The 12,296-nt window shown below is 41.8% G+C and overlaps 1 protein-coding gene across 1 annotated transcript; it reads right to left on the bottom strand.

Annotated features, from left to right (window-relative positions):
- Positions 1-47: 47 nt before the first annotated feature.
- On the bottom strand, positions 48-12,059 carry tdrd1 (tudor domain containing 1). Its single transcript, XM_082543308.1, has 26 exons — positions 11,848-12,059; positions 11,421-11,588; positions 11,249-11,286; positions 10,809-10,869; positions 10,508-10,622; positions 10,290-10,356; positions 10,077-10,157; positions 9,796-9,975; positions 9,551-9,694; positions 9,303-9,468; positions 9,129-9,212; positions 8,861-9,037; positions 8,664-8,771; positions 5,795-5,965; positions 5,293-5,535; positions 4,861-4,983; positions 4,192-4,299; positions 3,803-3,970; positions 3,208-3,552; positions 3,012-3,128; positions 2,763-2,888; positions 1,721-1,888; positions 1,231-1,635; positions 964-1,029; positions 799-842; positions 48-644 (listed from the first exon to the last, which is right to left on the bottom strand). The coding sequence occupies exons 2-26, from the start codon at positions 11,578-11,580 to the stop codon at positions 555-557; spliced, it is 3,555 nt and encodes a 1,184-aa protein (XP_082399434.1). The 5' UTR covers positions 11,581-11,588; positions 11,848-12,059; the 3' UTR covers positions 48-554.
- Between the last annotated feature and the right edge of the window lie 237 nt (positions 12,060-12,296).

The raw sequence follows: 12,296 nt of genomic DNA, 5'->3' as shown, positions 1-12,296 counted from the left end.
ACATCCTGGTACCACTTAAGACACATGAAACTACAGAGGCATTAAAGTTAAACTTTTTCCCTTTGGTTTACTGTATAGAAAGCTTTAGTAATCCATCAGCTTAAAAGAACACAAACATCGCTGTATTGTCTTTTTTCCACAAAGTTTTACATAAAACTCAAACATGTCAAAACAGAAGTGAGTCAGTGTGAACATCTCACCTGAACAGGTTATTACGACTCAATAAAGGAACAGATGGCAGCACAGCATGGGCCACAACACTTACAGAAGACACACAAAGATAAAGAGAGCTGAACATCTCTTGTTGCTGAATTTTGGCATTTTTTTCCAGAGGAAAAGCAAACAAAAAAAATAACTTCAGCTTAACCAAAAATTCAAAACATAAGTAAAAGAGGCACATAGAGTAGAATCTCACAGATAAGGGAACAAAATTAAAAGGTACAAAGAAATACGGAGAAAGCAAACACAAGCTGGTTGGCAGCTTCTGGAGACCAGATTCAGTTTGGGAGAAACAATCTGGGAAAGAACAACAACCTTGATTTCAAAAACAGGATTCAACAATGTTGTTTATCATATTTCTTCTGTCCAACAAACATTTGGATCAGCGAAAGCTGCAGCTTCATCAGCTCTTCCAGCTCATCGATCTGTGGAAGAGAAAAGCAAATAAAGCAGTCGCTCGTTTGCATTTAATTTTAGAGAAAAATATAAAAACATTTTGTAGTATTAACAAAAGCATTTATAAAATAGTGCCATTTAAGATCTTTTAATGTTAATCAAAACTGTGAGATCAACTCTGACCTTGGCCTGCAGGCTCAGACAGCAGCAGCCTGAGGTCTTAAGGGCTAGGATTTGAATGAGAGCGGAAAGAGAATCAGAGCACAGCAAAACGTCATGTCCAAAGAAATCCAAACACTTGTCAGTTCAGGTGAAAACGATTCAGTTTCTAATCTAAAACATACACACCATCACTGTTGGAAGTATTTTGGATTGGTGGCTTTATTTGCTCAGTAATCTCCTTCACTGGTTCTCCTGAAGAACAAAAAACAATGACCCAGTCCTGTTATCAATTAAATACTTGATACACATCTTTTTACCAACCTAAATATACTTGAGCAAAGTAAAATACGGCACTTAAAAAATCTCACATTATTTTGGATACGTTTTGTCAGTTCTCTTTACACTAAAAAGAAACCAGTAACTTAATCCTACAATCACAATCTTATTACGAACCACAGGCCGATGCTGCAGAAATATTCATCTTCTCTTCCGGATGCTGGGATATTGCATCCACAGTATTTGCCAGCACTGTGGTGCTCACTGGCTCTTTTTGGTTTTCGGGTACCGATTTGGGCTTAGAGCCGTCTGGTGCGGCTGCAGTGTTGACAGATGTGCTGCTGCCAGTTTTGTCAGTCTTCTGGGTCGAGGTTGTGCAAGGGTTACTTCTCCTCTGGGCATGTAATGCTTCTGAGATCATGTCAGTGACGTTTCCCCCGCCCTTCTCAGCGGGCAGAGTGAGTGAGAGCACGTTAGCAGAGCCATCAAAGTGCTGGACTGTGGCGAGTACCCCATCCAAGACCGCGTTTTGAAATATCAGCTGCACTTCCTGAGGCCACTCTGCTGGAAAGTTCTCCTTACCTATCAATAAACATGAGGCAGTGCGACACGAGTCAGTAAACTAGCAAAGCCCAGAAAATGACAAAGAATACTTGTGCTGCCTTACCAGCAAGAGTGCAGCGAGTGATCTGAAAGGGAAGCTCCAGCGGGTTGCTGGGGATGGGCAAGATCCGGGAGTATGGCACCTTCTCACTGTTGCCATAGTCTGCATAGAGGACACTCACCTCTTTCTCACCAACTTCTAGGATTACTGCACGGTACCAGTTATTGTCAGCTGGAAAAAAAGAAGTCTAAGTCTATATTTTTTTTTGTAGTCACAGGAATTCCAACACAATTTAGAAAGAAAAATTGTCAAACTACTCAGCATTGAATGAAATATTACATTTATCCTCATTGGACTAACATATAGAACTCCTCTGACCTTACAAGCACTAAAAGCTCAATGAAAACAGACCTGCTGTAAGCTGGACTGTGGAATGTAACCCCAGCTAAAGCCTACTCCGTGTATACTGTTTAAAGCCACACACACACACACACACACACACACACACACACACACACACACACACACACACACACACACACACACACACACACACACACACACACACACACACACACACACACAGTGTAATTATACCTACTAGAAGACATGAAATTACCAGCTTAGCTCTGTAAGAGCAAGAATTTCAGGTGGGGTTTCCAGAGCAGACCGCCAGCAATGAAAACTGGATGTACACTAACAGGATTAGTGTAACAGCAATTTTGTCCTCACTTGATTTTTTCTTGTTACCATGTTTATATTATTTATTAAATGAAAATTAGTAAACAACATTTCCTCAAAGCATTATGAGATGTGAAAATTAGTCTCCCTCAATCAAGCAAGGCGAAATATTTAAAATTAGATTATCTGTGAATATCTCATTCAGGACTAGCCTTCAAGTTCCATCCAACAACTTTTGTGAGAACCCATTTGCCCCCTTGTGGCTAGAAACAGTTACTGCATTGCCTGCGAACGGTGAACTAGTGCTGCTCTCTGTGTGTATAGCAGGGTTACAGTGACCTAAAAATCCAAACTAGGTGAGGAAAAAAACCTAACCGAAATTAAACAAAAACAAAAAACCCTGGCACATTTGAAAGAACCCCACCTGAGAACTGAGCACAACAAGCAGCCCCAGGAGTTGGTTTGCCCTTTACAGCTGTGGACAAGGTGGCCTGGCTGTTGCAGTAGACAGCCAGCTCCACCATCACCTCCTGAAGCTTTTGTTGATCCACTACAGAAATAAATCAATAAATAAACAAACAAACACAAGCATAGAGAGCAATTAGATAAGACACAGCAAGGTCTATGTTATGTACATGCATTTTATAAGACAGTAGAAGACAACTGTTTCAACCTTGAGCAGGACCCAGCAGATAAAAGATGGAAGGATTAATGATGCCCGCAAAATAAGGCTGAAAGGCATCACTGAGCGGCAGCTCCACAGTCTTCCACTCCACTGGAAAAGATGGCACTGAAACCAGAATGCAACATTATAAATAAGCCTCCTAAATCACCACCAGCATCTTGAGGACTTCCTCTCTTTGGCTGACCTTCTGTGGACACTGCAGTCCATCCTTCAGCTGGTATCTCTTTGAAATTAACTTCTGTCTGACTGGAGACTTGAGTTTCTAAGGGATCTTGCTCATTTGTCTTCACACTTTGTTTGGTTGCAGAGCCTGTTGTTCCATGTGTTTCTCTGGCAATCTCTCCAGGAACTTTAGCTAGTTGCTCAGAAATTAAGGCAGCTGCCACATTTACTCCTCTGCTTTCCAGCTCCACACCGTAGCCCTGTTCAGTGACAGAGAGGACACGTGCAGAGAGCTGCTCACCATACACCTGAGTCTGGAACCACAGCACAGCTTTACTGCTCCACTCTGATCCAAGAGGCTCCACGCCTAAAAATCAAACACACACCACTCAGTATAATCTACCCTTTAAATTTTTGTATTTTTTTAATTCAAACGTGAACAAACTTCCATCTGGCTTTCACACAGTTCCAAAGCTATAATGCAGTCTCTCCATGAATGTGCCAAAATATATGACAATTTCTCACATTTCAAATATGCTTCATATTGTGAAACAGAGCTCTCAACCTCACACACACACACACACACACACACACACACACACACACACACACACTACCTGTGAGCCAGCAGCGAACTGCCTGGAAGGGTAGAGTCAGTAGCTGGGCTGTAATGGATCGAAGGTGGCCCTTTTCAACTGTCAAGCTGTAGCCATAGTCCACAAAGTTCACAGCTACCTTGTCATCAGACAGCCCCGTCACCATAGCCCGACACCACGCTCCATCCCCTGGGGAACAAACAGCACATCATGTCCCATAAATGCCCCAAACACAAAGAAAGACAAGATTCATCATGAGTGGATTTAGATCACAGTGTGGGGAAAAAGCAGCTATAATAAAAACCCCAGAACATTTAACTGACAATAAAGTGTGGTTTGTGTTATGTTTTAGCAATCGGCTGCTGAGCTGATGACATTTATAAAGTCAGTGGTACAGCAGATGGTCTCACCAGGTAACAGGGCACAACAGGGCTCTCCCACCTTGGGCTCGAAAGGTGACGCATCAGCCTCACAATGCTGCTTTAACTGAGCCCCCAGCTCTTTCAGGCGCTGGTGGTCTGACAAACACACAGATAACACATGCATGCATCAATAAATGAATCCTCTGACTCATGCTGTTACTCTCTTCATACTGGATATTTATAGCTTAATTACTGGCATTTTATTTGCAGTATTGTTTTGCATTTTTGCTTGCTTGTAAACACCATGGTGGGGTTGCCCACCTCATCATATTGTTTGTTCTGCTTACAAAGACAAAAGACCCAGACTACCATCCACTCTCTTCTGCTTATTTATTACTGTGGTCTCATTAAAAGTATCCTTAATTTTCTTTTCACTTCTGTTTTTATTTCCTTGATATAAAATATCTGAATGTTTTTTCACTAAATAAAACAAGCCTTTGCTAACATTTATCCTTACACTGGTGGTGCTAATGCAACTGTACATTTTTACAATATATGGAAAATATTGCAGAATAATTACATGACTGAAAATCTGATAGATTTGCTGCCTTTAAAAATCTAAAAATAACTAGTTACTAACGAAAAGTCTCTGTATATTTGCCGAGACAATGCTGCTATGGGTAAAAATGGCGGCTATTTAGGCTAAAGAAACAATACCTGTAGGACTGTCAATGCGGCAGTAAAACGCTGCTGGGTTCCCAGCCACGACAGTGACTAACAGTGCCACCGCCTGGCTGTTGCAAGGAAGCTCAGTACAAGACCAAACCAGAGGCTCACATGCTGGGAGAAACGAAGCCAAATCACATATACACTTAATCAAGTTATAAAGTACTTTGGTTATTCATGTCTAACTTATCCACAAGCAAGTGGTGACTATGGCAGGTAAATTTATGACCACAAGAAGAAAATCCATGTCAATGTCACAGGCCTCTGCCAAAAAGGAATATTTGCTTCAGGTTTTCAGTTCTACATCATCATCATTTCCCCCAAGATGCATCAAATGAATCCAAATTAATCTCCCCATTAAAAAAAAAAAAACCCAAACAAACTAAAAACCCAATAAAACCATTACTTTCAGATGCATCATACCTTGGGCCTCTGCAGTAACCACCGTCTCATTATCAGTAGTAACAGCACAAGGTGCAGCGTAACCTGCGGATATCAGCAATTCAGCTATATTGGCCTGTGGATCGCTGGACTCATCAATCATGGTCACCAATGCCTTGCCCCCATGTGCACCCTGGATTTCAATGTGCAGTATTCGGTTTGACACTCTTCGCTGCAGAGCCAGAAGGCAGTCCTCCGGCCAGCTCTCCCCAACAGGCTGAACCCCTGGAATGGAAACACCGCCCCCAAAAACAACAGAGGGACACACTAATCATGCGTTTCTGTATTATTTTCTCATTTAAAAAAAAGACAACACCAAAGAAATGTAGTGTTTTTAAGTCAAAGTATACAAGTAACTTTAAGTAAAAATAGGTGAAAAAAATTAAATGACATTTGGCATAAAACTGAGCTCTCTCACATTCACAGCTTAACACGCTTAAGAATTGCTAAGCACTCAAAATCTACTGCATAGTGGAAAAAATACCTGCTAGACCACATGGAATAGCCTGCATGGGAAGGCGTAAGAGTGAGGAAGCGATGGGTCTAAGGTGGCCTAACCCGACCTCCTCAGAGTTGCCAAAATCAAGGTACCCCACACAGACACGTTCCTCTGATGAATAAGCCAGAATCTTAGCCCTGTACCATTGCTTGTCCTCTGGAGAGAAAACACGAAGAGCCAGAAAGTACATTTATTACACCATTTTAAAAAACACACCATCTCTGAATTAGCTTGTTAAATACATTTCAGGCACAGGACACTTTGAAATCAAATAATGATAAAAGTAGAGCTGGGCGATATGAGATTTTTTCATATCACGATATGTTTTTTTCATTTCAGGCGATAACGATATCTATCACGATATAAGCCAAATAACTATATTTGTAAGATTTAAATGTGCCGTTGCTCACAAGTAAAATGTGAAATAATCAGCAGCTTGTTTTTATTTAAATATTTATTTCCCATAATAAGTTCAACAGGGTAGATGTACTTAAGGAACATGAGACTTTTTCAGATAAATAAAGGCAAATATTGCAAACTACACAAAAGGCAGCCGCTAAAGCGTTTAAGTTTCAAAATAGAACAAACGAAACAGACTAAATTGTCAATTCCACTTAGAAACAAAATATTAATTCTAAAAATAAATCTTAGTTTGTTTTACAGAATAACAGACAAAACTGACTAACTTTCGTCAGTATCAAATAAACTGAGAACTAAAAGGAAATTCTCAATCTCTCCTTGTTGTATAGCTGAGCTTTTCAAACAGTTTTAACAGTTACTTTAGTCTGACAAAAGCCGAATGACGAATTAGCGCTTCCAGTCAGAGACTGAGGCTACGTCCACACGTACACGGGTATTTTTGAAAACTGAGATTTTCCGTTTTCGTTTTAAAAAATAATCCCATCCACACGTAAAGGCAGAAATGAAGGAAAACGCTGCTATGAACATGCCAAAGCAGCAGGTGGCGCTAGATTCCTAACCGTGCAGAAATGTGCAGAAATCAGAAGTCTAGAAGCCTCGGTGGGAAAAAGTAAACAAAGCTGGGGCATAGAAGCAGAACCGAGTCGTATGTGTGGAGGGACAGTAACTGTGTGTGTGTATATGTAAGCATTTAAATACTGCAGAGAGTAGAATTAACAGTAACAGTATTGTAGAAATTTATTTCACTGAAACAATAACGTGGCGCACAGTGTGACGTCAAAAAATGTGCACACCTTTGACGCTGCGTTTTCTCCGTTTTTCTATCCATCCATCCATTCGCTTCCGCTTATCCTTTTCAGGGTCGCGGGGGGCGCTGGAGCCTATCCCAGCTGTCATAGGGCGAGAGGCAGGGTACACCCTGGACAGGTCGCCAGTCCGTCAATTAACCTATCCCCTCAAGCTGCATGTCTTTGGACGGTGGGAGGAAGCCGGAGTACCCGGAGGGAACCCACGCAAACACGGGGAGAACATGCAAACTCCACACAGAAAGACCCCGGCCTGATGTTGGAATTGAACTCAGGACCTTCTTGCTGTGCGGCAACAGTGCTAACCACCGTGCCACCGTGCTGCCCTCTTTTCTAGTCCCTAAGGACCCCTGTCATCCACCCATTCACACACACATTCACACACTGGTGATGGCAAGCTACAATGTAGCCACAGCCACCCTGGGGCGCACTGACAGAGGCGAGGTTGCCGGACACTGGCGCCACCGGGCCCTCTGACCACCACCAGTAGGCAACGGGTGAAGTGTCTTGCCCAAGGACACAACGACCGAGACTGTCCAAGTCGGGGCTCGAACCGGCAACCTTCCGATTACAAGGCGAACTCCCAACTCTTGAGCCACGATCGCCCCATGTTTTTCTAGTCAACACGTAAATGCAAAAACGGAGTTTTTAAAAATCTTTGTTTTCAGTGACCAAAAACGCCGTTTACGTGTGGACGAAAGGTGCAAACGCATAGAAAAATCTGCGTTTTCAAAAATACCCGGGTACGTGTGGACGTAGCGCATGCACCAGTTTATTGTATTTCCAGACTTGCTTTCGGCACAATTTACAGTGCACGCTACTCTGTTTTTTGTCAGACTTGAAATAGCCGAAATACCTTCACACTACGGAACTTCTATGGCTCTTCCGTTCGACAATCTCTCCGGCATTGGAACCATCATCTGTTTTCTCTTCGGTCACGCTCGGTTGATTTTTCTAGTCGGCACACTCATTTCCTCCATTACCCGGGCGGTACGGTGGCTGGCTGCTTCCCAAACAAATACACATGTGCGGCTTGGCACTTGTGCTGTACGTAACAAGTCACGTGACGTGACGCTGCGGCTGTGATTGGTTTGGCTCTGCGCTACGTAATTTGGATTGGCTGTTCTTTTTTTTCCTTTTTCTTTTTTTTTTTAAGAGGACAAGAGCGACGAGGTCTATCGCGATACATATCGTTATCGTTCTATCGCCCAGCTCTAGATAAAAGTATTTAATTTTTCAAATACAAATATTTAACTCCACAGCATTCAGTAGCTCCAAATCATGTTGTGTAAAAACAAGTCAAACACTAGGACTGACAGAAATTGAAACCTCGAACCACTGAGGGGATCAATTTGACCCCATCCCACAACAACATCACCAAAGATGAAGATCAATCGATGAAAAAAAAAAAAAACAAACACAAAAACAACAACAAAATACTCAATTACTAGAATAATCAACAGCTGTAGCCCTAATGATTAGGTTTTACTTTAACAGGGTTTAAAAAGACCCCTCTGACGATTCTAGTGTTCACTACAATACTGCTGTACAGCTTACAACAGTTTTCATAGCCAGCTATAGCGTCATACTCCCATTGTAAAACATTAATAGGTACTAAAATGTTATACCTGAGAACTGGGCACAGCACACTGTGGTGGGAGCTGGTCTAAAGTTCTGTGGGGTTGCAACCTGAGAGCAGTGTTCCCTCAGCTTTAACTGCAAATCCTGAATCAGTCCTGCAAACCAAAGTCTCAGCACAGGTTAAAGGTATATAAAAAGGTTGAGTGATTTAAGTTGCATTAATAGTTCAGCAACAGCTTCTCACCAGCGTTCTCCACCTTTTGCACGATAAGTTCAGTGGGTGACTGGAAGTGGGTGACCACAACAGAGAGCTGATCACCCACTGCTTGTGTTATTGGCTCTGGTAGTTGTGCCCAGGTATTGTCATCTTTTCCATCAGAGAGGCACCGGAAGTTTTCCAAAGATGCGCTCATCATGGCATCTGGGGAAGAAAAAGAAAAAAAAATGGTTACAAAAACACATTTTAAATGTTACAAATTGCACTGACTGAGGATGTTGTATATGAATCTTACTGATATCTTGCACAGTTGGCACGATGTTAACTGGCTCTTTATCTGCATAGCCGTGTTCAAGGAGGAACGTGTTCAACTGTTTTCCTAAAAGAAAGAGACCGGGCGAGAGCTGGGCTTAAACATTTTAACTTCAGTAGATCCTTTAAATGTGCATCTCTGTTTTATATAAGTCACCCATGGAAAGCAGAATATCCACAGCATGAATGCGACCGTCTTCTACAGTTTCCACCAGCCTAACTGTGACAATCTTGCCAGCCAGCAGCTGTCTCACAGCAATGCAGCACTCGCCTGACCAGCTCCCCGCCACCGGCACAACCCCTGTGATACGACACTCCATTGCCTGCAAATAAAAGAGCCAAGGACCAAATTTAAAATGCCAGCATGTCACAGGGAATGTATTAACTGTGCAAATATGCACCCACACATGGGCAAAAAGGCTTGATGTCAGCCGTCAGGGCTCTGATCCTATCCACAGGGACATTTTCTTCATTGCCAAAGTCAATGTAAAGGACGTTAGCCATCTTATGGTCAGGAGCCAAAGTCTGTACAAGGCCTCGGTACCAGTTCTAGACACACACACACAAAAAGTGGGCCCAAGTCAAAACACAGCCAATGTAAATATTACAAATAGCAACCTGAGGACTTGCTTAAGAAGGCCTCGGCTCACCATATCACAGGAAAACTGAACCGCGCAAATCTCTCCAACACAGGGTACATGTGTTGTCACTGAGGAGCTGCAGTATGTTTTCTGAAGCTCTGTACTGATGCTCTGCAAAGATTCCAGCAACTCAGGGCTTTGAGGGACAAGGAAAAACCTGCTGGGGCTGAAGAACTCTACAACACGCGCCTAAAAACAGCAACAACCCAAATCACTCATTCTGGTATTTAATAACACACAAAAAATCTGCTTTTACTTTTGAAGCTTGAGGCAAACTGGATACATTTTACCTGGATGTCTGTTCCCTTGATGACTTTAGTTACATGCAAGTCCTTAAAATAAACCCTCTGGAGGCTAGACGATTCACCGTGCTTCAATATACAAATTTAAAAAAAATAATAACACAGATTACTTTCTTTAACTTAGTTTTGATTTCAAATTGTGCAAATGTGAAGCTTTCAACTTTTACTCGCATTAGCATATCAGTGAAGTATTGCAATTACCTTCAGCTCCCCCAGGCTGGCTCTGTCTTCTTTAGCTGGCACAGCCGCTGCTTCCACTGGTTTCCCTCTTTAGATTAAGATAAACAAACAACTTCACATTATTTATTGGGCATTCCATCTAATTTCATCTTATGCTGGTAAAACAAAAAATGGATATTTAAGCATTCATTAATATTAACAACTGTCAGCCAGAAGCACATTGTGTTGCCCAAGCTTACTTTACAGGCTCTGGATCAACGGCTTTGCACACATGTCTGTGGGTCTTCCAGTCTTCTGTCTGACAAGCCACTGAGCAGTAAGGCACCTTCTTACAACGCTTGCATCGAAAATTGCCTGTGAATGAACAGTTATTTTAGACTTTACTAAAATGCTTACACAAGAACAACAGCGCTGAAATGAGAGTGCAAATCACTAAAGATAACCAAAAAACAAAAACAAATTAAGAGCCTCTGGCTTAAAAAAACAAACAAAAACATGCTGCCAAATAAACACAATGCCACATTTAAACTGTCATATTACCTTGGTGACCACAGTAGTTGCAGAAATGCACAGTCAGAGATGGCTGACCAGATCCCAACAACTGTAAGGGGAAACAAAAATAGTACTGACTTTTACTTCTATTCAACAGTCTTCTACTTCTTTTGGAAACTCCTTTTAGAGCAGATCATCTGTCTCACTCTAACCCTCAATAGCTTCCTCCTTCGTCACACCAACCCTCTGCATGTTCTCCTTCAGTGCATCCTAACTTCCTCTGAGGTCTTCCTCTTTCTCCTGCCTTACACCTCCAAAATTATCCTGAGTCCAATATATCCACTATCCCTCCTCTGCCCATGCCATCTCAACCATGGCTCTCTAACTTTGTCCCTAAAGTGCTCAATCTGAGCACTCTCTTTGATATACTTATTTCTAATCAACCCCACACATATCTAGCAAACGACAAAACCATCAACAATACATACTCCAGATTTATCCCTGTTCACTGATGAATTTATGGGACCTGCAAAATGAAAGGAAGAAAAAAAACGAGCAAATTATTTTTACAGAATTATCAGATTCCTTCATTTTTAGTTTTATCGGTGAATAACAGCATAACTGCACATTTTGGAGGGTTTTTTGTTTTGTTTTTTTTACCGTCCCCAATGGCGCCTGATGGGAGGCGCACGGCTGGAGCGCTGGGCATGGTGAGGTGTCTTGGAGGAGGTAATGTACCGCAAACACCCGCTGGGATCGACGAAGGTTTCCTCAAAGGCAGGTTTGGTCGAACCACATTTGTCGAAAATGAGCGGTTCATTTCAGTACCTTTCAGTGTTATATAACAAATGACTGTATCAAGACATTATACTTAACTTATATCTGCACTTTAGCATTCTTAGCTAGCTAAAGGTTACTAAAGCTACGAGTCAAGGTCACATAATAATGCATTAGCAAACTATTTTTAAAAAATCACGTTAAACGAATAAAAACCGCCAGCAACACATCTGAAGAGCATTATTCTGTCAAATAATCCAATAAACGTAACGTTTTAGTGTACTTGTACACCGCAGACTCAATGCCGTACCTTGCACGTGTTGTTTGACCAGAAAGGGGAAAAAGTTGTGCTCATGCGCAGTAGCACCAGTGTCGCACAGTTCACAATGTTCACGAGCCCAAATCAAATCAAGTTTAGTTAACAATTACTGAAGCCGATATGTTGGCTTATTATTGAGAGGTTAGGAGGAAACATAGGAAAAGTAACTGGACTGAATAGCAAAAGATCAATAAAGTAAAACCTCTGGAAAATCTCTCAAGAAAATTTGAGGAAGTACCCCAAACCGGTTGCAGCCTGAGCCTGGTTCCAATGGAGTTTTTTTTTCCTGTTAAATTGAGTTTTTCCTTCTCACTGTCCCCAAAGTGCTTGCTTATAGGCCATCATTTCATTGTTGGGGTTTTCTCTGTTTTCAGTACCAGGAGTAGCACATTGTTTAGTACTTCATTACATCAGTGCAAGTCATTTGTTTAAAAGCAGTG

The sequence above is a fragment of the Aulonocara stuartgranti genome (genome assembly GCF_965226115.1).
Source record: "Aulonocara stuartgranti genome assembly, chromosome: 8".
Lineage (NCBI taxonomy): Eukaryota > Metazoa > Chordata > Actinopteri > Cichliformes > Cichlidae > Aulonocara > Aulonocara stuartgranti.
The sequence above is the reverse complement of the archived record's forward strand: the minus strand, read 5'-3'. Positions and strand labels throughout refer to the sequence as shown.